This window comes from Lupinus angustifolius, chromosome LG12, assembly GCF_001865875.1.
Source record: "Lupinus angustifolius cultivar Tanjil chromosome LG12, LupAngTanjil_v1.0, whole genome shotgun sequence".
NCBI lineage: Eukaryota > Viridiplantae > Streptophyta > Magnoliopsida > Fabales > Fabaceae > Lupinus > Lupinus angustifolius.
Window position 1 is genome coordinate 8,543,576 of NC_032020.1, and position 25,226 is coordinate 8,568,801.

General features: G+C 34.1%; 2 protein-coding genes and 1 long non-coding RNA gene across 13 annotated transcripts; 1 reads left to right on the forward strand and 2 right to left on the reverse strand.

Annotated features, from left to right (window-relative positions):
* LOC109362403 (histone-lysine N-methyltransferase ASHH2-like) lies at positions 1,441-16,637 on the forward strand. Of its 9 annotated transcripts, XM_019608168.1 has the most exons (21): positions 1,442-1,612; positions 1,698-1,773; positions 1,891-4,615; positions 4,813-5,035; positions 5,345-5,502; positions 5,620-5,699; positions 7,328-7,459; positions 7,545-7,661; positions 8,572-8,664; positions 9,446-9,523; positions 9,838-9,894; positions 10,591-10,826; positions 10,926-11,317; positions 11,403-11,458; positions 13,261-13,340; positions 13,471-13,553; positions 13,665-13,744; positions 14,348-14,427; positions 15,268-15,313; positions 15,438-15,763; positions 15,797-16,637. In XM_019608168.1, the coding sequence occupies exons 3-21, from the start codon at positions 1,987-1,989 to the stop codon at positions 16,497-16,499; spliced, it is 5,649 nt and encodes a 1,882-aa protein (XP_019463713.1). In that variant the 5' UTR covers positions 1,442-1,612; positions 1,698-1,773; positions 1,891-1,986; the 3' UTR covers positions 16,500-16,637. The 9 variants fall into 9 exon arrangements, with proteins under 9 accessions (XP_019463707.1, XP_019463706.1, XP_019463709.1 ...); XM_019608167.1 differs by having other exon boundaries at positions 15,438-16,637; XM_019608169.1 differs by having other exon boundaries at positions 1,891-2,787; positions 3,052-4,615; positions 10,591-11,317; positions 15,438-16,637.
* LOC109361456 lies at positions 16,895-23,246 on the reverse strand. Its single transcript, XR_002109296.1, has 3 exons — positions 23,235-23,246; positions 22,038-22,041; positions 16,895-16,965 (listed from the first exon to the last, which is right to left on the reverse strand). It is a non-coding gene; the product is annotated as an uncharacterized LOC109361456 (long non-coding RNA).
* Positions 17,477-20,154, reverse strand: LOC109361455 (glutathione S-transferase TCHQD-like). 3 transcript variants are annotated; one of them, XM_019606914.1, is made up of 4 exons: positions 20,021-20,154; positions 18,892-19,124; positions 18,088-18,685; positions 17,477-18,045 (listed from the first exon to the last, which is right to left on the reverse strand). In XM_019606914.1, exons 2-3 carry the CDS (start codon positions 19,098-19,100, stop codon positions 18,091-18,093), a joined length of 804 nt encoding a protein of 267 aa, XP_019462459.1. In that variant the 5' UTR covers positions 19,101-19,124; positions 20,021-20,154; the 3' UTR covers positions 17,477-18,045; positions 18,088-18,090. The 3 variants fall into 3 exon arrangements, with proteins under 3 accessions (XP_019462459.1, XP_019462457.1, XP_019462460.1); XM_019606912.1 differs by having other exon boundaries at positions 17,477-18,685; XM_019606915.1 differs by lacking the exon at positions 20,021-20,154 and adding an exon at positions 19,832-19,979 and having other exon boundaries at positions 17,477-18,685.

The following is a 25,226-nucleotide window of genomic DNA, read 5'->3' on the forward strand; positions in this document are numbered from 1 at the left end:
TACTTCCACGAAAATTTAGTTATTAATAATTAGTTTATAAATAATACATATCATTCTTATAATATATATGATTTATAGAACAATCAGTATGTCAATAGACACTTTGTATTATTAGTTCACATTCTTATTTTATAGTTCTAAAAATTCAATTTTTATATATATTCATTTTGGAGAACTAGAATGTTTTTTTATCTTGAATTCATTTTATTAGAACTAGCGTGTTGACATGCATTGTTGTGTCTGTCAACCCGCTTTCCTATCGTTTGTAATGCATAGTTTGTATTTTATAAATTCAAATATAATTTTTCGCGTTAAATTTTTACGGTTGAATTTATTCAATTGGTCTAATATTCAATTTTTTAAATACACTTTTAAAATAAGAAGATAATAAGGATAAAATAAGAAAATAATATTATATGGTTTTTTGGTAGAAATAAAAAGATATTGAGGGCAAAATAGGAAAACACAAATTACACCATGATGAGTGGTTATTTTGTGTTTTCCCTTTATTAATAGTATAGATAATAAGATTGAACATAAAAATATTATTTAGTCATTCAATTTTATCATTTTATATTGTTTGGTCGGAGTTATTTTATGTATTTATGTTATATTAATTTAACTTCAATAGAAACAATATAGAGCGACTAATGGGAATAGACTAAGATATTATCATGTGAATATGTAGTATGAGATAAAAAATGATATAATATTTTTAAAAGGTCATATTTCAACCGCTTTCCTATCGTTTGTAATGTATAGTTTGTATTTTATAAATTCAAATATAATTTTTTGTGCTAAATTTACGATTGAATTTATTCAATTGGTCTAATATTCAATTTTTTAAATACACTTTTAAAATAAGAAGATAATAAGGATAAAATAAGAAAATAATATTATATGGTTTTTTGGTAGAAATAAAAAGATATTGATGGCAAAATAGAAAAACACAAATTACACCATGATGAGTAATTATTTTGTGTTTTCCCTTTATTAATAGTATAGATAGATGACAAATTTAAGGTGAGAAATACAATTTCAACTTGTTGTAATTAATGTGATGAGGTGATTACCTATGAGTGTATTATTTTTTATAAGAATTAAAAAACATTAAGGACACAATATGAAGATATAAATTATATGATGATGATAAATATACCATATTTCAGTTTTATATAAAAAAAGAAGATATAGATATAGAAGTATAGAAGTTTCACAGAATTAATTAATCAAAATTAATACCCAAATTAATGCAGTTTCATGACATGTGTCCTAGGAGGAACAAAAGAGAGGAAAGGGTTGCATAAACCGGGTGGGTTAATACAACCGAAAAAGCCTACTCCGGTCGAACCGAACCACACTACATTTTATTCGTGCTCTTTCTTAAACCGGTTTTTTTGTTTGTTTTTATTTGACAAAACTTCTTCACCATTCACCAACCATCACCTCTTCTCTATTTCTCTCTCTTCCCTCTTCGCGCGACCCAACTTTCTCTCTCCTCTACCCAGAGAGAAAAGAATCATTTTTTATTTTTATTTCTCAAAAATATCACTGTTGAAAAAAAAAAACCTAAAATCTTAATCTTCAATCTCTTTCATCTATTAGCAGCAAGGTATCTGTAATATGTAATCTTCATTATTTTCTCTCAAAGTAGGTTTTTTTATTTAAATTTAATGTTTATATCTCTTTCTGTGCAGAGGGTCTCATTATAATGCTGCTTCCTAAGGTTTTCTTTTCGTGAAGGAAGTGTTGTTTAGTTTCATTTAATTGAAGGTTTAGTTGAATTAATATAGTGTTTAATGTTTTGTGTTTAAAGATATTGGGTGATATGACACATTGTAATTGATTTGGTTATTGATATTGTTTTTTTTGTTTTTTTTTGAAGCCCAGTTTTGATTGATTGATCAGAGATTCTGTCAGGGTGTGTCACGCAGTGAGGGTTAGTGGTAGTGAGGTTGATTTTTGAATGATTTGTTGTTAATTGGGATGGGCTCGTGTGGGAATTCGGCTATGGATGATGATCTCGTAGGTGGGTCTGTTATTGAGCAGAACCTGTGCTCAGAGTTACCGGTGCAGTGTGTTCCCGAGCAGCAGTCAGCTTCAAAAGAAGCCTGTGATGTGTTGGACTCTAATGTTGATCTCTCTGGTATTGATTCGGCCGGAGAGGGCCATGTGGAATCTGCAAGCTTTGTTAATGTTTCCGAGGGATCCAGGGGTGCATTGGTCAGTGAATGTAGAAATGCTGATATGGTGCTATTGGAGAATACCTCAGAAGACGATTGTCAGAATCAATTCGGGACGTATTGTGATGATGTTGAAGTTTCAGGTCTAAATAGTGGTGGGTTGTGCTCGGAAGGAGATTTTCAAAATGAAGGCAACTTGGATATTCCACCAAAGTTCGTAACTGTGATTGGCTTGCGGGAGGATTGTGTTCAACAGGGTGAGCATAAGGATGATAAGAGCAACATGTTGGCCTTAGGCGGAGATGATTCAGTGGTCATGGAAGGGAGAAACAATGGTGCCGGTTTACTTGATGATGCTTCTAATTGTGTGTCTGATTTCAGTCATTTTGAAATGTCCTTGAAATCAGAACCCATTACTCACTTGCTAGCTGATTGCAACCAGCAAAATGGTGATTTTGGTGGGAGGGAAGCCAATGCCTGCAATCAGATTTCTCCCTCACAATTTATGGAAGTGCCTTCACGTGCATTATATACAGAAGTACAGAGTGCAGGTGATCAGCAACACGATCAGAAAGATGTCGAGGATTGCAATAGTGAAGAAAAGGTTAAAGCTTTTGTTGACATAGAAAACAACTTCATTGATTCATATGCAATGAAGCACCAACACTTCACAACAGTCTCCTTAGGGAGTTCACCTGTAGTTGATTCACCTTGTGAGCCTACCCTTTTTGGTCAGGGGAGTGAAATAGAGAATAGTTTATGTCAAATTGAAGAAGATAGTTTACATGAATTGAAGAACTGTCCCACAGAGCAAACTACCAACTGTACCTTTAGAAAACCACTTTATCCTGAGACAGGCCAGCCCTCCGTTATTTTAGTCACTAGCAGCTCTTCAAAGGAAATGCCCGATCTGCTTAACAATGGTGATAATGTTCACATCAATACTAATGCTGTCAACAATCCTGAACAGGCAGATGTTGTTGAAGTTGATTGTACTGCTGAAAGAACACGGTTGCCTTCTCAAAGGAATAGTCGAAGTACAAAACTTGGCCGCAAGACACAATCCAAAAACGCTTCTAGAAAATGCAAGAACAATGCCAATGTGACACATCCAGGTGGGTGTATGGATGTTATGTCAGAGGCTGCTAGAAAGAAAAGAAGTTGTATCTCAAAACCAGCTCGTTCCTCTACGTGGGGATTGCTTGGGAACGTTGCACATTATTTTGAGCAAGATAATGAGGTTGAGGTCAGTGAAGCCATCAGCCAAGAATTGGGCAAGGCTAGAAGAAAACGTCAAAGCAGCAAAGTGATTAAAAATGGTGCAAGTTCTAGCTCATTGAATTCAGTGCAGAAGTGTTCTGCTTCAACTACTCGTGTTCGGTTGAAGGTCAAGTTTGGGAAAGAAATTGATTTAAGTCGCTCACATGTTTTGATTCCTGAGGCTTTTGATGGCTCAGCTTCTTCTTCCCACTTGGGGTCTGGTTCGGGTTCACAGAAACTAGCCAACAATGCCGAAGGTAATATTTCTGAAGTGGGCGCTTTAGGCAAGTTAGAAACTTTCAAAAATGAGCTGGACACTGATGCTATTGTTCTAAATGCACAAACTATAAACAACCACTTAGAAGGTACCACAATAACGGAGAAATCAGATGGGGATGCAGATGATTCATGTCTTATGGTTCCTCCACAGATAGAGGTTGAAGCATTGATTGAGCCAATCAATAATAAGGGTATGGATCCTGGAACTTCACCGGATTCAGAAGTTATTGATACAATTCCGGAAGACCAGGTTGGAGTAGGACATCAAGAAGATTTACATCATGCTATTTTAGGTTCCTCTAGAGAGTTCAATTCTATTTTGGATGTTAACATCACCAAGAGAGGGAAGAAGAAAGACAAGCTTATCCGTTCAAAGGATTGTATACCTGAAGACGGATCACAAGGTCTTCCAAGGAATAATAGAGCTAAGAATCGTAGACGTAAGAAGAATTTCAGTGATGCTGTTTGCTCTTCAGAATTGCCTACTTCCACTGAGATAAATGCTTCAAGGAAATCTGTAAGCTGTAAAGAATTGTCCACAGAACCATTGCCTGTTTCTGGAGAGATTGAACTCAAAGACTCCACTGAGGCTTTGAAGGTTAAGATGGAAGATAAGACAACTTGCAATCCATCCGTTGACAATGTGTTTTCAGAGTCCCCGGCTTCTGAGAATTTACTATCGTCTGGAAGATCTTCAGGCCATAAACTTCCTAAAAGTCTTTTACCAAGCGAAGTTAGCAAGACCAAATCTAAAACTTCTGACTCAACGTGCAAGAAAAAGACTACTTATAGATGCAATGAGAAGCAAAAACAGTCAACTAAGAAGAGTGGAGTCAAGCGAAAAAGTCTTTCGTCTAAAGTTAAGTGTGAATTGGAAGATCCCCCACGCACAGGTAGTGTTTTATTTTTTCAGATAGAGTGCATTGTAATGTGATGTTTTTCTTGGCATTTTTTATTCTTCTTTGACAGATCATGTCTTCCATATTATCAAAATTTTAGTTAGCTAGTTTATTTCCCAGTCTTATATGTTCATCAATCATTATACAGTTTGACCACTCAAATATCAAATATTATTTCTTTGATGTCACAGAAGAAAACATTGTTGAAAATCACAATTTGGATGCTGTTGGAGAAGTTAATGCCGGTGAAAACATAGTGTCAATCAATGTATCTAATTTGGACGTGGTACCTGGTGTTGGTTTGGGAGAGCAGCTATCACCACGTAATGCATGGGTGCGTTGCGATGATTGTCACAAATGGCGACGTATTCCAGCTGTGCTTGCAGACTTAATTAATGAAACAAATGGCACCTGGTATATCATGTTTCATTCATATCACTCATCATTTTTCTATAATTCATGTCTTCATGAACAGAAGTGGAGATGCAAAACATGATATAAACATGTTAGGGTTAGTTTAGAAATATATGCAGTCATTATCTGAGTTTTATTTGCATTTTTTTCATTGTATTGGTGTTATTTTATTTTTAAATTAATCATTTCAAATTTTCAATCCTTTCTTAGGTCTGTACATAAATAAGGTACACCAGGCAAATACCTTGTCTTTATTATTGCCAGTTTCTTTTGATGACTCATCTTGTCATGTGTGTTTTTCTTTGAAAGGACATGTAATGACAACGGTGATAAAGACTTTGCTGATTGCGCTATCCCCCAGGAAATGTCAAATGCAGAGATTAATTTTGAGTTGGGAATATCAGATGAAGAAGATGCTTATGAAGACTCCAAAAATTATAAGCAATTGGAATATCGACAGCCATCGGGTATTTGATACCTGCTGGATTTTTTAAACAAAATTTATGCTTGAAGCTAGGTTGTTTTTAAAATGCCATTTAGTCTTCCGTATTCACTGATGTGTACTTTGCCTTATGCCTTTTCAGTTTCCCAGGAGTCAACTTTTTCCCGTATCTTCACCAATGAGTTTCTGCATCGTAGCCAGATAACTCAGACTATTGATGAGGTCCTAAATTATTCTAGTTTTTACTTGTTACATATGGTGATCACATTACATTATTTGATTTAGTTGCATATTTTTTAGTTTACATGTGATCTTGTAGTAGCATATATGTACTACAATAATCATTATAATGTGAAAACTGGCCATGCTGTTTCCTTCTCTGACTTGCAAAGGGAGAGGGACTGAGAGCTATGATGAGCTGATGTTCTTTCTTTCTTGTGTACGTATGCATTTTGTTTAATTCCAGGAGGATTCATTGTTCTCCTTTCTCTCGACTTTCCCTAATAACTTTTCCGAAAACAATCTGAAATATGATCATGGCAGTCCATCTGAATCCGTGCTCAGCAGTACGGAGAGCATAGGGTGTGCAAGAAAAGGATATGCACCCAACCAATCTGTGAACCGAACTGAATTGCACCACAAAGGACTGGATTTTTTCAAACAGTTCAGTAACTGAACCGGTTTCGTTTCTTAAAAGTGGTTCGCTAAACCATTTTCTAATCCAATTTGGTTACCAAACTGAAATATAATATTAAATAATATTTTTTTGGGTGAAATCACAAAACACTAGTTTTAGAAATCAAATTCACATTTTGGGAACCCTAAGCCCCAAGTCTCTGCATCTCTGTATCGACACCAAGTTATCCTCATTTTTGTATCTTTGCATTTGAAATGGCGAGCATCTCCAATTCTTTAAATTATGAATTCTTTGCAGTTTGTGCTATCCTTCGATTTTCCTTTTCTTCTGATTTTGTGGCAAATTGACATCTTGAGCATCTCAATCTCGCTCTACTTGTGATCCACGACTTCTTGATTCAGCCTTGCGAGCTCCTCAAACCTCTAGACAAAAACACCATTGTCATTGCATCTATGGGATTCTTCTTGAACAATAGAGGAAGAGGGCTAGGCAGTGTAAGGAGAGAAACGGAGAGAAACAGAGAGATAGAAGAGAGAAAATAATGTAATTTCTTTCAAATGTTATTAATTAGTTACATAATGTGAGGGAAGGGGTATTTACTATTTAGGTATTTATAGTTAGTTAGACTGGATAGCTTGAACAACAATCTATCACAAAGTCTAACCTAACTTTATACAAAAGTAACTAACACCTACCCTTATTACATTCTACACTATTCTCTAATAGGTGGCAACGAACTTGATGAGGGCTTCTAAGCAGCACTGCAACTTGATAGAAGACTTTTGATCTTGTTTTGCATAACAGATTAACATATAAAACCATTTAACTTAACCCAATGAAGTAGTTTCATGCAGTTTGGTTTTTCTCAGAAAAAATGAAACAGTTGATTTGTAAGAACCAAATCACATTTCTATCTCAGTTTGTTTTGATACTGAACTGAACTAAGCTGTGCCCACCCCTACATGTGCATAAATCTTATTTGAACTCTTTTGTAATTGTATCTAGTTTATAGTGGGAGTTCTCTGCAGAGTATTTGATAAATTATTGATAATATTAATCATGACGGATTGTATGATTTAAGAGCTTTGCATACCATCAGTCCATTTGCTACATATATGTCTTTCTCCTTTAACTCTCCACATCAGTCACTGAATTTTTTTTATTCACACTTTAATTAAGCTTTTGGAATTTGCAAATTCGCTCTTCATGCCAGGTAATGGTCTGCCATTGCAAGCCACCTCGAGAAGGCAAGTTGGGTTGTGGGGATGCATGTCTAAACCGGATACTTAACATTGAATGTGTGCAAGGAACCTGCCCATGCGGGGATCGTTGTTCCAATCAGCAGGTTTATAAACAATTTCTATTCTACAAATATTCTAGCAGTCCTTTTTGCCAAAGGTCATGATGGTAGTCCAAATGTTTGATTTCAGTTCCAAAAGCGTGAGTATGCCAGCCTGGATTGGTTTAAATGCGGGAAAAAAGGTTATGGACTAAAGGCACTAGAGGATATAGCTGAAGGCCAGTTTCTGATTGAATATGTTGGAGAGGTAACTTGGACAATACTTATCTTGCTATTTAATTTTATTATCTCTATGGATGCTTAATATTATTTTTCATGATATATGAAATACAGACATTGGAGGATGAACCTCAATTTTGCAATCATGTTTGTGGTTTGGTTGTATACATAAGCTGAAATTTAGGAGATGCAAGAAAAGAATTAGCATTACCTTTAATGAAGTCATGAACCATTCCAGTTGCATTTTTCTTCTTCTCCATATCTTTCTTTCCCCCAAGATATTATATTAGTTAAATATAATATATTATCTGACTTATTGTTGCTAAACAATTGGTGTATTTAACTATTTATCAATAAGTGAGTAGTTGGCCAATTCAGTTTGAGTTGAACAGGTCAATATGCATCAAAGATACGAAGGAGAAAGTTTTACCTAGTTCTTTGCAGCTAGAATTGTGAATTGAATAGCCGTGACGAGCCATGAAAAATCATTAAGCCATTAACTAAGCAGTAGCCTAAGTATATTATATTTATCTCTAATGCAGTTGTGCATGTGAGAGACTATCAGGCTTCAACTATGGACAACACAGATTTTTATTTATTTTTAAAACATAACCATAATAGGATTGAAGCATCCAGCCAGGATGCTTTGATCCTCATAGATCCTCTCAACCTGATGGCATACGGCTGTAGCTAGGTTTAACGAGTAGATCTTAACCAACTTACTTTCTTGTTAAGGAAGGAAAAGGGAGTATTATTTCAAGCAGATTAGATTCTGTATTTATTGGATTATGTTATGTCGTATAGAATTTGCATTGGCACTGTTATTTTCCTTGGGGCTTTGTTGCGATATATATATTTATGTATGCATAGGTGATCCATAGCTTGTTCACATCATTGACCTTTATGTACATGATATCTAATTTATGGTCCAAACACAGGTGCTTAATATGCATGCTTATGAGGCACGGCAAAGGGAGTATGCATTGAGGGGTCATAGGCATTTCTATTTTATGACCTTAGATGGCAGTGAGGTATGACTTTGAACTATTTATGCATGCTTTAATGGAAACAACTTCATTTGTTTTCTATAAAAGAAAAAATCTTTAATTTGATGTTTTTACCTGTGTTAAGTACTATCTAAATTTGTGCTTGATAGTGTGTCATGTAAGTTGTAACATGATTAATTGCATCAATATTAAATAGTTTATAGTTGTAGTTTTGATTTGCCTTTAATGCATCCCGTATGGCATATGCAATGGAAATCCTCTCATTCTCTCCCCCTTCCTACAAAAGAAAAACAAATAAAAGAAGCAAGTGTTTTTTCATAAAATTCTGGGAACATGATTCTTTTGCATTAAATCCCTTCACTTTCCAGTTGCGTGGTGGATTTAGACGAACCTAGCAGATTTAGGTTTGTTTCGCCACATGTCTTTACTTCCACTTATTGCTATTTGCATTATAATTATTCTGAGCATGCTAATGAAAATGGCGTCCTTGTCTGGTTGTTTCAGCAAGATTTTTTTGTCATTGTTTGTTGTTTATTATCATGTTTATGGCAATTACTCTACTTCGGCATTGATGTTGATTAGAGAATACTTGAGGTTAAGTTGTTAAAATGATTAATTAGTTGTAACCAATCAAGCTAACCAAATCAGTTAGCTTGTTAGTAATTTCTCCTTCTGTGTTTTCTTATAAATAGGACTTGGCTCTCCTGCTGTAACTTTAGATTTCATTTCAATAAAATACAGAATACAATTTCTTCTATTTCTCTCCTCTTTACTTTGCTATCTTTACAACATTCTTTATTTTCAGGTGATAGATGCAAGTGCAAAAGGAAACTTGGGGCGTTTCATTAATCATAGTTGTGATCCTAATTGTCGGACAGAAAAGGTGATTATTACCTTTTTGTGGTGGTAATTTATGATGATAATTGAGAAGCTTATTTTTGTGACATTTTTATTTGGAGCTGTATTTTGGCTCTAGCTTTTATATTTTCAGCAAATTTACTTATTGCATGCATATTAAATTATTAATATGTAGTTATATGTCCATTATCGTGCTTATAGTATGGAATGTGAATGTATGCTTTTCTAGACCATATCCTTAGTGACATTTTGTATACACTAGTGACTGGACCATGAAATCCAGGATTGTTCTGTTCTCTTACATCATTTGACCTCATGTTCCTTACTTTTCTTGAACAGTGGATGGTGAATGGGGAAATCTGTATTGGACTTTTTGCAGTGAAGAACATCAAACAGGTATGCCTGCAGCCTCCATGTATTACTTTCATGTCTATATTTCTTGTTTAATTCCACTAGATCTTGTATTTTTGTGTTGTGAAACTTTCTGTGTTCTGTTTCAAATTGATTGTTATTTGAAGTTTATGACACACTAACTTCAATTTATTTTCCTGTGTGCATGTGTTATGTATTTAAGTAAGATCATTAAATATTAACTATACGAGAAAAAAGTTAATCTGTTTGCTTGTTTTCAGACCAAAAATACGAAAACAATTGGTTTTGGTGCCTCTCTAGTCTCTACTTCAGATGAAATATAGAAATGTTTGGGCATTTGAGCCAGACTCATTTATATAAATGGCTAAATGCTTAGTTGAACAAAAGTCTGGATTATTGATGGTTTTTGAACTTTTATCCTTTCGCTTGTAGAATCAAGTTGTAGATTAACAATTTTTACAGTTCTATGTCAAATTCTTGGTAACCCTGAATTCTTTGTGAACATTTTAGTTAATGAAACATATTTAGACACTATATGATGTCTTTAATTCCAAAGAGAGTAGTAGTGAAGTAGATTTATTTTTGGGGGTAGAGGGGAAAGAGGTCTTCTGTTGCCACTGTGGAAAGACTTGGAGGTCATGGTTAATTTTTTTTCTCAGTTGTCAGCATGTGTAAGTATATTATTCTTTGCCAACCTGATCTTTCCGTGACCTTCTCTAGGATGAAGAATTGACATTTGATTACAACTATGTAAGGGTTTTTGGGGCTGCTGCCAAAAAATGTTATTGTGGTTCTCCCAACTGTCGAGGTTATATAGGTGGTAATCCACTTGATGAAGAAGTGATAGTTCAAGGTGATTCAGATGAAGAATTTCCAGAACCTGTGATGGTTACTAAAGGCGGTGAAATAAAGAACAGTATGGCAGCACAGTCTGCTAGGCACATGTTAAAAGACAGGTATGTATTGAACAAGTTTACAACTTTTTTAGATGTAGATGGTACTCCAGACAAGGAGATTTGTATGAATCCTACCTCGGCTGTTTCGCTTTTGTACAGACCATCACAAATGAAAGACTCAAAGGACATGTCTTCTGTTCGAGCACAAGAAATATCTCAACAAATGGAGGATATGACAGACAAAGCCTTGCCTGATGTGCAACCAGGATATGCAATGGAATCAGAGCTTGCAGACAATAAGTCCCACACTCAACAATTAGAGTCTACTTTCCCTACAACTGGCAGCAAATTGCTACCGAACTCTACTGGTAGTAATAGGGAATCACATATGCGTGTGAAGGCTCCTAAACCAAGTGGTTCTGTTAAAAAGGGTAAGATTTGTGCTCATCCTCTAGATGGCCTCAAAGCTAGGACAGCCAACCAATCCCAGGTGTCATCTATCAAACCCAAAAATGTCGGCCAAGGAACTCCCAATGGCCGGTTTGAAGCAGGTTGGTTATCCTAATTTATTTTGGTAGCGTGGTTATTGCATAATAAAAACTTGTAATAATGGATAAACCTTTTCATTACCTGCAGTTCAGGAGAAACTTAATGAGTTGCTGGATGGAGATGGGGGCGTAAGCAAAAGAAAAGTAAGTAATTTATTATGGAAAATGATATTTAAATAGGTGCATTTATTTGGAGGCTGGTGTATGCATGTGTTCTAGTGTTCTTTCCCACAGAAAATTGGTTCTGTCATGTAACAATGCAAGGGACATTAACTTCTACTGCTATACTATTTAAATTTATGTTTGTTGAATAGTAAAGTATCATAGAGACCAGTATTTGTTGGGTCTAATTTATTTTAGATGTTTGCCCCACCTAGTGGAGTTAAGGTTTGGTTGTTGTTGTTGTTGGTGGTGTTTAAAACTATTTTTTTATAAAAAATAGTAAAAAACATTTAAAAAATTAAATATATTAGTGGATGAAATATTAATACATAAAAACAAAAACAGGTATATGTTCTATAGAAATAGTTATTTGTATAAAAATGTGGATATGAAAATGATGTTTACAGTTACGCGTTTGACTATACATTTATTATTATAAAAAAATAAAATAAATATCTATACATTTGTCTACCAAGATTATATATTAGTAGCATTTGGCAAAGTTGGTCGACCCAGTATCCAACCATTATTACAAAATTTATTGTCAAGTATATTCAATAGCAGAGAATTGAACTCTTACTATAAACAAAAAATAGGAGCCAACCAACTCCAATCCAAAATATAAACTAAAAAAAGACACAAAAAGAGGGCTACTTTCCCTGTTTTGTCATAGTCATTCACATATTTCCTTCCATCTTTGTTAATTGACGTGCGGATAGAATTGGAAATGAAATAAAAATAGTCGATAATTGATAGAACACCGGACTTAAACTGAATAATTTTATTAATAAACACATGAATTACAGACAATACAACAATAAACTTGTCATCTCAGTGAAATTTCCTGCTATGATACAATACGACAATGACTGCTATCCTAGAGTTTCAGGAACTCCTGCAGAGAATATCTGCCCAGATTACACACCTAATACATTGTCTACTATCATACAATATATTTAAAATGAAAATACATAATGTCCTCCACATAACTGCTCGTAAATCCTACTGATTTGCACTTACTATGTGCTCCTTATCTTAAACCCCTTTTTCTGGAAAATAGCTTCCAGATAGGAAGTTCCCGTCATGTGGCAGGTTTCTATTTAAACCCCCTTTTCTTGAAAATGACTTTCATACACAAGGTTTCTATAAAAGCAATGACCTTGCGTTCCATAATCAATCATCTTAATTTGTATGCTGATCCATGTCACCGTTGGAAGAGTTCAAATTATACGCAGCACATAACTGGAGAAATGCGAGAACTCCAGCTAGATTAATATAATAGTTTAAAAGAATAGTAGATAAGATAAACTAGCATAGATAGGGCAAACAGAAAAAACAGATTTGTCCAATACTATATCAGATAATATCATATTTATTTTAAAAAATGGTCTTATTTGCAGTTCTTATTGAGTGATCCTCGACGAATGGTAAGCTTGCTTGCCTTGTAACCCGACGACCATGTGTTCAAATCCTGAAAACAACTTCTTTGCTACATCTACCCTCCCCAGACCCCACATGGTGGCGGGAGCCTCGTGCATTGAGCCACCCTTTTAGTTTTATTTTAAGTTTTATATTTTTTAAAGACAATATGTAGCACGCCAAATGACAATCTCCTGTACCTCGCTGAAAGATGTAGATTATGAGATATAGTTAATGTGCCTTCCCATGTATTGTCTTTCTGGCTTTCTTTAATTTTGCTATTTGCTCCGAAATGCCTTTAGCTTGGCTACCAGGCCAGTTTTATGGTTCAGTTTTCACCGTTTGACCTGTCCCTCTTGTAACAGGATGCCACCAAAGGCTACTTGAAACTTTTGCTTCTCACTGTGGCATCAGGTGATAGGAGCAATGGTGAAGCAATTCAGAGGTCTTCTATTTCTTGCCTTTTTTATTTCTTCATTAGTTTACTGTTTTTCATTTTTCTCATGTATTAGGCTTATTCGTACTTAATGGACATAGAAATACTTTGTAAATGAAGTTTTGAACTTTGCTTGCAGCAATCGAGATCTTTCCATGATCCTTGACGCCCTTCTGAAAACAAAATCTAGAACAGTGCTGAATGATATAATTAACAAAAATGGTAATATTGCGTGCTTTATGCAATGCAATTTCTACCCTTATATTTGGAATGTGTGAACTCGTCGTCACACCTTTGGCTATGTCTGAAGAAAACTATAACTTTTCCTTTCAGGTTTACAGATGTTACACAAAATATTGAAGCAGTACAGGCAGGACTTCAAAAAGATTCCAATACTACGAAAGCTTCTTAAGGTTCTTAGATGGAAAATTACTCATATTTTAGTTGTTTATTGTCTACATTCTGATTTATGCTCCAATCCATTATCTTAAATTTCCGCATGCAGTGAATTGTCATTAAATAATTTTGTCTGCTGTAAACTGAAATTGTAGACCCTATGTTGTGAATTTCAATCGTCGGCTTGTTTTCTATCCTTACAGTATAATTGTATAATAGGGTTCAATTGTTTGGATTCACTATAGTTTTGAGGTCAGAATATATAGAAGAAAATAAGGCATTTTTCCTTGGTTTTTTAAAAGGAGGAAAGCGCACAGCAGTGTAACTTTCCTTCTAATTTTATAGACCCTTGATTAATGTGTTTTCATCTAAAGGAGTGTGTGTGTGCGTGCTTTCCTCATGATACTAAAATAGGGAGGGTTTGGTGAGCACTTGGAAACAATATTTATCATGACATGATGATATTTTTCTTGCTTAACGAGAGTAATCCTTTGATTAAATTTGTGTTGAATTCACTGCATTTATATGACTGGGTATGTTGCTGTTCATTCTTTGTTCTCTCTTTATTAAAGTGTATTAAGAGAATACAGTACACATGCTTAATGAATTTTCTGTTGCAGGTTATAGAGTACCTAATATCAGGCAACATATTGACATTTGAGCATATCAATAGTGGGGCCCCTTGTCATGGAATGGAGAGGTCAGAATTTTTCAACTTTTATTTCATTTCCTTGTGTTCTTTAGGCATAGCCGACCCCGCCTTGTGGGATTAAGGCTTGGCTTTTGTTGTATGTTCGCTGAGGCAATTATAAGAAAATTTGTTAACTTATAGAAAGCTTGGTTGCCTAGAAATGGGTAATTTATAACTTTCTAATTTGAGCTAAGCTACAAAATAGAAGAGTTGTGTTTAGAAACATGAAATATGCTACATCAACATTTTCCAGGGGGGATGGAGTAGATGATTTATGGTCATTTGGCCTTGATTGTGGAATAACTGAAAGGGTTTGCTGTTGCTTACCCTTATATTTAGTATCTTACGTTTATTTGAAGTATGATGACTTTATGATATTACCAACTGGGAGGTTTTGAATCTTTTACGAATCAATTTTTGATATTTTACAAATACAATACTTGTAAGAGTAAGCAAACATTAATATGGCATGTTTTGGCCGTTTGTAAAAAATATGCTGTTCCTGCCGTGCTTGAATGTTGTTATATTAAAAGAATGTCAATCGCAGATGTATTCTTCCTATTAGGATGGATGCTTTTCTCGGTGCACATCAATGGATTTTGTTTCATTTTATTGACTGTTATTGGAATGAACTGAAAATTTTCTGTACTTCCTAAGTTTGTTTATCTTAAATCTTGATTGGTCTTAAGTTTTTCATTTACCCCCACAATTGTTTGCACTTCTTTCACTTGAAGGGAGCTGTAGAAATTAACTTAGCAGAACACACTATTTTCTTCCATATATCTTTGATGAAATTATTCTGCTTCTCTATGCTTTTATTTCTTTACTAATAATTGTTTTTTTGTTCAGCTTTAGGGAATCAATGCTGTCTTTGACAGAGCATGAAGACAAACAGGTATGTCTTATGTTATCTTGCTTTGTCATGTTACCCTCTAAAAGTATGATGTGAAGACTATTTCAAATCCGAGTATCCATTTTTAGGGTAAGGCTTTGAGTTTTTCATTTTTTTGGATATGTAGGTCCATCAAATTGCCCGAAGTTTCCGAGACAGATGGTTTCCTAGGCCTGTCAGAAAACACCATATGGACAGGGATGGTAATAGGGTGGAATCTCGCAGAAGCATCTACTCTAACAGATTTTCAGCATCACACAACCATCAGCATGAGCAGGATTTAAGACCAACAGAAGCAATAGATCGTGTTCACCAGTCAATGCCTGTGACAACTTCAGTAGGCGATGTTCCCCAGGAAGGCTGCTCTCCGCTATCTCAGGATGGTATTGAAAAGAAAGGGACAAAACAACGTAAGCGCAAAAGCCGATGGGATCAACCAGCAGAAACGAATTCATTTCCAAATACAGTTATTGGCTCTATTCATGGAAGCCGAAGCACTCAGGAGGATGTTCCACCAGGGTTTCCAGTTCCAGTAGGTTCATTACCTGCTCCACTGAACTCGGGTGTTCCTTCTTCACAAAATGCATGCCATACAGGATGTTCCTCCGATTCAGTCATTGTTCATCCAAAGGAGAAATTTAACTCTGGTTTGCCTGTCATGTATGGAATGCCGTTGTCTGTTGTCCAGCAATACGGAACACCTCATGCTGAAATCACAGAGAGTTGGGTCATTGCACCTGGCATGACTTTCAACTCATTTCCTCCATTACCCTCGTACCCGCGTGATGAGAAAAACTTCCGCCCTTCTAATGCTGCTAATGCTATGTCAATTGATCAGATTGCTGAAGTTAGACAGAGTGATACCAGTGGTCCAAGTATTTGTTCCTCAGATGATACGATTCTCAGGACAACTGGTGCCAACCCTGACGACATGAACCTTCCATCGGAAGAAAATGAACACACATCTAAACGATTGAAGGGTGACTCGTGTGACTTAGGAGCAACGTACTTTAGACAGCAGAAATGGAATAATCCGAAAATACATCGACCATGGTTGAGGAGGAATGCATGGAAATGTGATGTGAAGTTGAACAACTCCAGTGATGTCAGCAATATAGGTGTAGAAGATGTATCAAAAGAGTCAAATGGTGCATGTCATTCTGAGGATGCAATCTGTAGAGATGAGTAAGTGCCAATAATATAACCAACATTGATCACAGAAAAATGGATTATTTTTATTTTCTTTTTTCCTCTATATATACATTGTTGTCAAATTCATTGTCCGGGAACATATATTATTCAATGAAAATCACATTCAATTACAACATTCCTACTCTCATAGTCCACCTCTATAATTGAGAGATTTGATTCATTACCCTTATTGACAAATTACCAAAAATAATGAAATTGTTGACCATACTATGCCTATAATTGTGGGTTCTATCTCATTCTTTATATGGACTTAGAAAGATCAGTTATTTACATTGTTAAAGTTGGGTTTATGGTTCTAAATCTTCAAAATTATCCCTTTGAATATCTTAACAACTTGGGTTGACATGGTTCTATTAGCTTTTTTCTTTTTTAGATGAAACAAGGTAATCTTAATTGTATATCATGATACAGATTTTTGCAAACCAAATAAAAATGATCAAAATCTAAAGTGATCGCAAGATCTCTGTTAAGCCAAGCTGGCGCAGACCTAAGGGTATTGATTCCCGTGTTAGAAGAAAGTTCAAGGGATGTGTTCTTATGCCAAATATTCGTTACGGCAGTGACAAGAAAACTCGTCACTACCTCCCAAATGGTTTCAAAAAATTTGTTGTTCATACTTCATAATGTTGGAGACTTGGAACTTCTCCTGATGGTTCTATTAGCTGATGGAGCAGTTTATGCATCAAGAGCCACAACATATTTAGAGTCAATGGTTCAATGTAAGACAAACAATTAAAGTAAGAAAAAACTAACATTTTTTCCCAAAGCAATTTTAATGTTATATAACTAAGAACATTTATAGCTATCTATGCCAACCAATACAACAAAGAAAAAATGATGATCTAGTACATGAAGGTCTCACTTAGTAGGGTATAAGGAGGATAAATATATACAATCTTACCCTCCGGAACTAATACAACAAAGGAAGAAAAAAATGTATAATAATAAGAGATCTGTTCAAAAGACAGAAATTATGCTTTGGAGATAAGTATTTAGACAAAATTAGTGTACACATAACAAGTAATCCTCACAGGAAGGTATAGTTCCAACATCAATAGACACAACATTGTGCAGAAATCAATTGATTAAAGAAACAAATTTGCCTCTTTTTTCTCTCTTTTGCCATAAAGTTAAGATGGCAACCACAAGTTTCAGTACTTGGTCCAAGATATAGAGTGACCACTCTAACATGCATGCCTCATCTCCCTTCCATCTCATCATAGAATAATAATCAAGCTTGTTCCGGATTTGGCTACATAGATCAAATGACATCGTGACATTCCATGATAAACCATGCCTACAAACAAACTATTGACATCTATCACATCCAGGAACAAAATCCAGAGAAACCAGCCAATCTTTTCCCAGCATCTTACATCACCATTACTTCCGAGAGAACGAAAAAAGAATCCCCCCTTTTCCATCAAGAGGAAAACAAAGTTGGAAAGAGAAGCAAAGAACATGGTCTATTTGAATCCTCCTTATCTACAACACATAGACAAAGCTCTTTCATATATTCACTTATTCAACCTCCTTTTGAAAATAACTAGTCACATGTATTTACTTCACTAGTACCTCTTAAGCAAACTTCTAATATGAACAAAGCACCATGTTTTCAATAATGTTTTGTGCTTTCTCCAACCATCAAAATGCTTGCCAATCACCTTTTTATAACTAGGTCTCTTCTGAACCATAAACCAGTACTCAGAAATGTTCGGCCTAGCGGTTATGTACTCGCTATCTAAACCCAACAGCACTAAACGAGCCAAAATTGGAATGAACATCACATCGGCCATGCTGAATTGTTCACCTGCTAAATGCTGTGTTTTACTGAGCTGCTTCTCCGCTTCATCAAGCAGTCTAATCAAATGCTCCTTGCTTCTTCTCAAAACATCGGCATCTTTCAATTTTTCTTCAGTCTGATAGGCTTCTCTTAACTTCTCATGGTAAGCACCTGCTAATTCAGGAGAGTCGGCCATACGAGCAATCACCACCTGCCTTTTAAACTTGGAAACATAATTGCGGTGTTTCTCCGGTGTATGGGAAAGTGAAAAATACTTCGGATCCCACTCTTGTATCTTATGCATCCATTCAATCACATCCCTACCACTTGAACTGATAGTCTGAGACCCTGAGGAGACCTCAACAATTCTTTCAATATACCTGAAAATCCAATTGCACTATAAAACATCTGCTAGTAGCAAAAGCATTTATAAGTAGATTCAAATTCAACGTCAAAGTGCAAATACAATAGGTAATTGCTTTAGACTTTGGAGAATAATGATAAACAAGCAAATAGCAGCTTATTCAACTATCAAACTTTCAACTTGTTTTCTCTTAGATTAACGTTGAATATTAAGATAACATACTTAATTATATCAATAGTGTTGTAAATAATGTGAGCGCCATTTTGAAAAACTGGGAGTCTTCCACTAGGATTCATTTTGAAGAATGAGGAATCCAAGTTCTTGCCAGTTATTGGGTTGACATGGTATGATGTATAATCAATGCCTTTCTCTTCCAAAGCTAGTCTCACTTTCTGACTGTCCAAATCGAATGGATGATGATACAACTGCATTTTCTTATCAGCGCTCTAAGGAAGCTGCATGTATTGCTAAAAGTTAAGTATCATCACGCCAACACCAGAAATCATACAGAACATTGAGGTCAGAAAAACAATGATATCGAAGTTGTCATTGAGCACAAACATAAATTAGCACTAAACAAATATAAATTACCACAACAATTTAGTGTGCAAATCAATAAATGATGATAAACAATGATAATTTGATGCCCAAGTTGTCATTAAACATCAACTTAATTTTTCATTAAAATTCTTGTATGTAAGCTTATAAATTACAAAAAACAATTGAGTCTGTGAATCAATAAGTGATGATATGCGATAAGGATCTAAAAAGGGTAACCATCTTTTGCCAATCACTTGAATAAATAGCAAATGTATGTTAGACCTGATCGCGACCTGGTAGCCTTAAACCATCGGTGAAGGCATGAGAAGAATAGAGGGCCACAAGTGAGACATAACGTCTTAAACTAAAACCTTAAGGCAATGGTACCATAGACGACATTTTTCACTTATAAACTATTTCACTCATCCCCTGACTTCACACTTGAATATACCCAACAATATGTAATAATAAACAACTTATAGAAGCCAACAGAAGTCATATAAGCCAACTCTGACATGTAGTAATAATAGAGAAAAACTAAAGACATGGATTGAAATATGAATTGCTATCATCCCAAATTCAAAATAAAATCACATGCAACTCCATAAAATGGATGACTCACATATTTGAATATACTCCAATAATGAGACAGTTAAACAAATATCCAGTTCTGGAATTGGAGATTGAGTCCAAAACACACAATCAATTGAGTAGAAAACTGTAAAAAAGAGAACTTGGCAAATCCAAGAAAAGTAAGTGAGAATAGAAGATAAACATAGATCAGTTGTGAAAGGATTGAAAAGAGAGATACCCAGAAACAAAAGAGTTGAATGAAGAAGAAAAGAAGTAAACTTTAATGATTGTGAACTGTGAGGAGCTGAGATAAACCAAAAAGAATGCCTTTTGGGTTTTGCAGAAAAACAATGACAGAAGTTAAAAAGTAGAAACTGAATAGAAACGGCACAAAGATATATTCTATCAAACTATGTGATAAAACCAACAAGGTTTTGGTTAAGAATATTAGATTCCTAAGGTTGAAAGTTAAATTTCTACAAATGATATTTATGATAAGAAGAGCATAAATCCGAAAAGATTAGTTACTTGCTAAAAAAAGAGTAAGAAGATATCATTATTAATAGAAAATAATGTATGTTTAAATTTCTTTAATGGAAACATGTCTTATTGATGGAGGACACATCTCTCTTCTTAGTACCACATTGGTGTTAGAAAAGTCTATCTCATTACAAAATAAATTAATAAAAAAATATACGCACATAAGTTTTATATATTATTATTGTATTACTACTATTTATATTTAAGAAAATAATGTAATTGAAAGGTGAAAAACTGTATAAGCTTTTATAGATATTATACTCGTAAATTAACTTAGAAGATTAGTTATCAAAATTTTCTAATAAATTCGTAGTTTCTACCATATATGGAACGCAATACAGCTATTGGAATGGAAAAAAACAGGTAACGGCCGACATAATGTTGTAATATTTTTTTTTACAACATCAAGAAAATTAACTACATTTATTGATTCTTTTATTTAATGAAGATTTTATTATAATAAGAATCAAATAATTTATTATGTTTCATGTTCTTCGAAAGAGATATAGAAATCTTTAAAGTAAGTATGCATTTATGAAAAAGTAGTATAGATACATTACCATAATGATTCTTTAGTAAGATTCCTACTAAATATTTTAAAATTAATTTCTAAAAATATAACCTAATAATATATTAATTATGGAAACAATTTACTAAATATTATTATAAACGAACAGTCAAATAATAAAAGAAAATAAAGAGAAAATATAATAATACATTAAGTTTTGTAATGAAATTCAGCTAATTCTACTTATGTTCATAAGAGCATTGAAAGATTAATACCATGTATTAAAAGATAAAGATATGTATTTATTGTTACTAGCGTGTCGATCGGCACTTCGTGCCCATCGACCCGCATTCTTATTTTTTTAATATGTATCATTTTTGCGTACCATTCTTTAAAGAAAAATAATTTAATATAAGAAATGTTACACAAAAACTCAATAAAAACCAAAGATATAAGAAGATTAATCAAATATAGAATTGAAGAAGAAAATATGAAAATAAGAAAATTTGTTGAAGAATAATGATATATTGTGAAAGAAAATTTGTGGAAGAATAATGAAGGAATTACAAAAGGGTAACTTTGGAATGTGAAAAATTATGCCATGGTAGTTATTTATAGTTTTCCCTTTATATATAGTATAGATGGTTGTTCTTCTTACGTTTACCAATATATATAGTTATCTATTCGATTTATTTACATTAGCTAAAATCCATAATCTATATTGTTGTTATACAAAGAAAAAGTTTAATTCACTAAAATATGGGTCATTGCATAACAAAATATAGTATTGGCAATGTACTACTAGAGATGGACCAGGCCTCCCTTGAAGGGCGACGGTCCAGGGCCATGACTCTTAGTAGCCCTTAATTTTTTCAAGAGTTTAAAATCTATGTATTTTTGGTATAAAATGTTTTATATTATTAATACATCACTTACCATTGATTTGTATTATTTCTTTAGAGTCAATAGTGATTAATATATAAGTGGTGAATAATTTGTTGATAGTATAAAAAACACTAATAATATTAAATCTTTTTTCTAATTAATATGAATGAATGTTTTATTGTCGTACTGATTATTAAATGTGTGCCTCCAGGATCCAGCTTAGTGGTTTGTACATTGGACTAAATCCATTGTCTTATTTTGTATTCTACTACATAATCCTATTTTCATTCCTCAGTAAAATAAAATTGAAATAAGTATAAACCTAGCTTATAGATGTTTTTTTGGAAAATATTATTTTCGAGAAAGTGAGATTTTCCATATTTAAACTAAATTCATCCAATATTTAATCTCTAGCATATTTGTTTGATGTAGTTCCCTGTTCAAACTAGAAAAATACAATAGAAACATGCATAACGCTACACATAATGTGAAATAGATGCATAAGAATATATTGAAATGAACCTGAATTACATTCATGGTGAAGTCATCAAATAACAAATGACACAAATTTTAATTTTAATTTAGAAATATTTAGCTTTATAGTAGTTTCTAGATGCACATTTTTTTAATTTTTTATGTAGAAATTCTAGTGTGGAAACAAATGTAACTTCATGGATGTGGTGAAAAGCTCTAGTGATTAGTGTATTAATCTACTAGCTTCCAATGTTACTTATTTCTTCTAGCTTTTTTTTTCCTCCAAATCCTTGACCTGATCATTCTCCTCATGAGACCTTTATTTCACTTGGTCTATCATTAAATGTTTGGTTAAGAATGAGATAGGATGTAGAACCTAAATAAAAATAATGTTTGTTATTGTGTAAAAAGTTAAAAATTATTTTTAGATCATAAGAAGTGATAGTAAATTATAAAATAATATATAAGACTATATAAAAATGAATATATTGTTGATACAATTTATGTTAATAGAACAAAAACTAGCTCGTACTATAGATTAGTGTCTCATATCATAGAAAGTAATCCCACCCACTAACAAGTTAAATTTCACTATCATTACTGTTTTCCTTTATGTTAATATGTCGTTTTGGTTTTCCCAAACCCCATATTAAAGGACACTCATTATTCATTGCCACCCTCTAACTCCAACACTCTTAACTCTCATTCATTCATTGCACGTAACTGCCTTCACAATATAATGATTACTAAGCTTATCTTTTTTCTTTAGTTTCTTTAGTATATACTAGGCAGTATTATTTGAGCATTATAAGGTTTTTTTCTTCATTAATATAATTAATTACCATATTTTTAGCATTTGGGTATGGTGAGATGCTATACCCAAGCTATGTTTTTTGAACTAATAATTAGGGTATAAGTAGTTGCACAAGATATTCTAGGCATGTTCTTATCGGCTAATAAAAATTGAGTGTAGTGTGTAGGTGATATGTGTCTTGTGGTAGAGATCTATGTTGTTTAAATGGTGTGACAGTCTTGTACAAATGACATGTCAGAAGTAGTCCCTATACTGTTGTTTGGATCATGTTCGGTCAACAATGTACCTTTTTTGAAGGTCCGATTACCCGGTCAAGATCCAAGATTGTTGGAATGAACCTGTTTTATCTGACTTAGGATGATAGTTGTTGCTCCGTTTCGGCCATGACATGTCTTTAGACAGAAATGAAACTGCATGATTATCAAATTCAGTGTTTTAAATTATGTTTGCGGTAATGGTTACGATTACTGCGATTGCAATTATTGCGGTCGTTGCATGCGAATTGCAGCCATTGCTGTATGAGTTATTTTATGATTAAAAACCTATTTTTGAATTTGATGCAGTCTGATGTGGTCTAATGCGGTTGCATTGTGACCCGATACAGTTTTGTTGCAGCCCAATACGGTTACGTTGCAACTGCATCATTTCGATTCAGAATTATACCGTAATTACAGTGTAATGTGGTTGCGGTAATCACTGCAACCACATTATTGTTGTAACAATTTAAATCACTGATCAAATTCAATATACATGGATGTCCTTTTCTACTGCCTTTGTTATATCGTTCACATAATTGTTTAGGCTTTAGTTACTTCTCATACATTCTACAAATATAGAGAATCAATATTATTGATTACAATAGAAATATGAAGACATTAGAAATTCTTACCATATGGGTATCTATTATAATCAATGGACTCAAATCTTTTAGAGTATTAAGAGATTCACTTTATCCATTCGACTATTATTAAGTTATCCTCACCCCAAAAAAGTAAAAGAAGAAGAAGATATTTTATATATATATATAATGAGGTGTAATCATTGGAAAGTCATATTTGCTTTTAAAAAAAGTTGGTATCTACTTTTCTTTCCTCTTTTTTTCTCGGTGTTGCACATGAAACCAGAAAAAAAACTTAATTATATGCTTTTATTTTTTTATTAGCATTTGACATGTGTTTGTTTAGATTAAAGTATGAATTAATTCAATGAATTAAATAATTTTAGTTTGAGTTTAAATTTAAAATAATTAAGGTAATTTTTTTGGTTATTATAATTAAGCTGATTTTAGTAATACGGGGTTGAGAATGTTGTTTGTTGGGTTTATTCAAGTGTGAAGTTCCACATTGGATATGTAGGGATGAGTGAAAGAGTTTATAAGAAGGAAAGACCCATGGAACTAATGCCTTAAGGTTTTGGTTCAAGACGTGGTGTCTCACTTGTGACTCTTCACTCTTCCCATGCCCATGTAACAATGGAACTCCCTGGTGGTTGGAGGCTCCCCGGTCGCAGTCTGGTCCAACAAGTGGTATCAGAGCCGATGGTTCGACTGAGACATGGTGGACTGAAGGGGGAGTGGACCGAAAAGTGTGTGGTACTCACACTTGAGGGGGAGGTTGTTGGGTTTATTCAAGTGTGAAGTCCCACATTGGATATGTAGGGATGAGTGAAAGGGTTTATAAGAAGGAAAGACCCATGGAACTAATGCCTTAAGGTTTTGGTTCAAGACGTGGTGTCTCACTTGTGTCTCTTCACTCTTCCCATGCCCATGTAACAATGGAACCCCCCGGTGGTTGGAGGCTCCCCGGTCGCACTTGAGGGGGAGTGGACCGAAAAGTGTGTGGTACTCACACTTGAGGGGGAGGTTGTTGGGTTTATTCAAGTGTGAAGTCCCATATTGGATATGTAGGGATGAGTGAAAGGGTTTATAAGAAGGAAAGACCCATGGAACTAATGCCTTAAGGTTTTGGTTCAAGACGTGGTGTCTCACTTGTGTCTCTTCACTCTTCCCATGCCCATGTAACAATGGAACTCCCCGGTGATTGGAGGCTCCCCGGTCGCAGTCTGGTCCAACATTGTTTATGATAAAATCTGAAAGAAAGAAAAAACGAAATTTGTAAATACTAAAACTATTAAAATGGAATTTATATTTTTTTATTGAAATGTATGATTTCCCCCATAATATATCATGTCAATTATCTCTTTACTACTAGTAATTTATTTTCG

Excerpts from the sequence above, each read along its gene's own strand:
- LOC109361455 (XM_019606914.1), bottom strand. The coding sequence starts at position 19,100 with ATGCAGTTGTATCATCATCCATTCGATTTGGACAGTCAGAAAGTGAGA. Across the intron at positions 18,686-18,891 it reads AACACTATTGATATAATTAA|GTATATTGAAAGAATTGTTG; the intron begins GTATGTTATCTT and ends TTGGATTTTCAG.
- LOC109362403 (XM_019608162.1), top strand. The coding sequence starts at position 1,987 with ATGGGCTCGTGTGGGAATTCGGCTATGGATGATGATCTCGTAGGTGGG. Across the intron at positions 8,665-9,445 it reads TGACCTTAGATGGCAGTGAG|GTGATAGATGCAAGTGCAAA; the intron begins GTATGACTTTGA and ends CTTTATTTTCAG. Across the intron at positions 13,745-14,347 it reads TACTACGAAAGCTTCTTAAG|GTTATAGAGTACCTAATATC; the intron begins GTTCTTAGATGG and ends TTTCTGTTGCAG.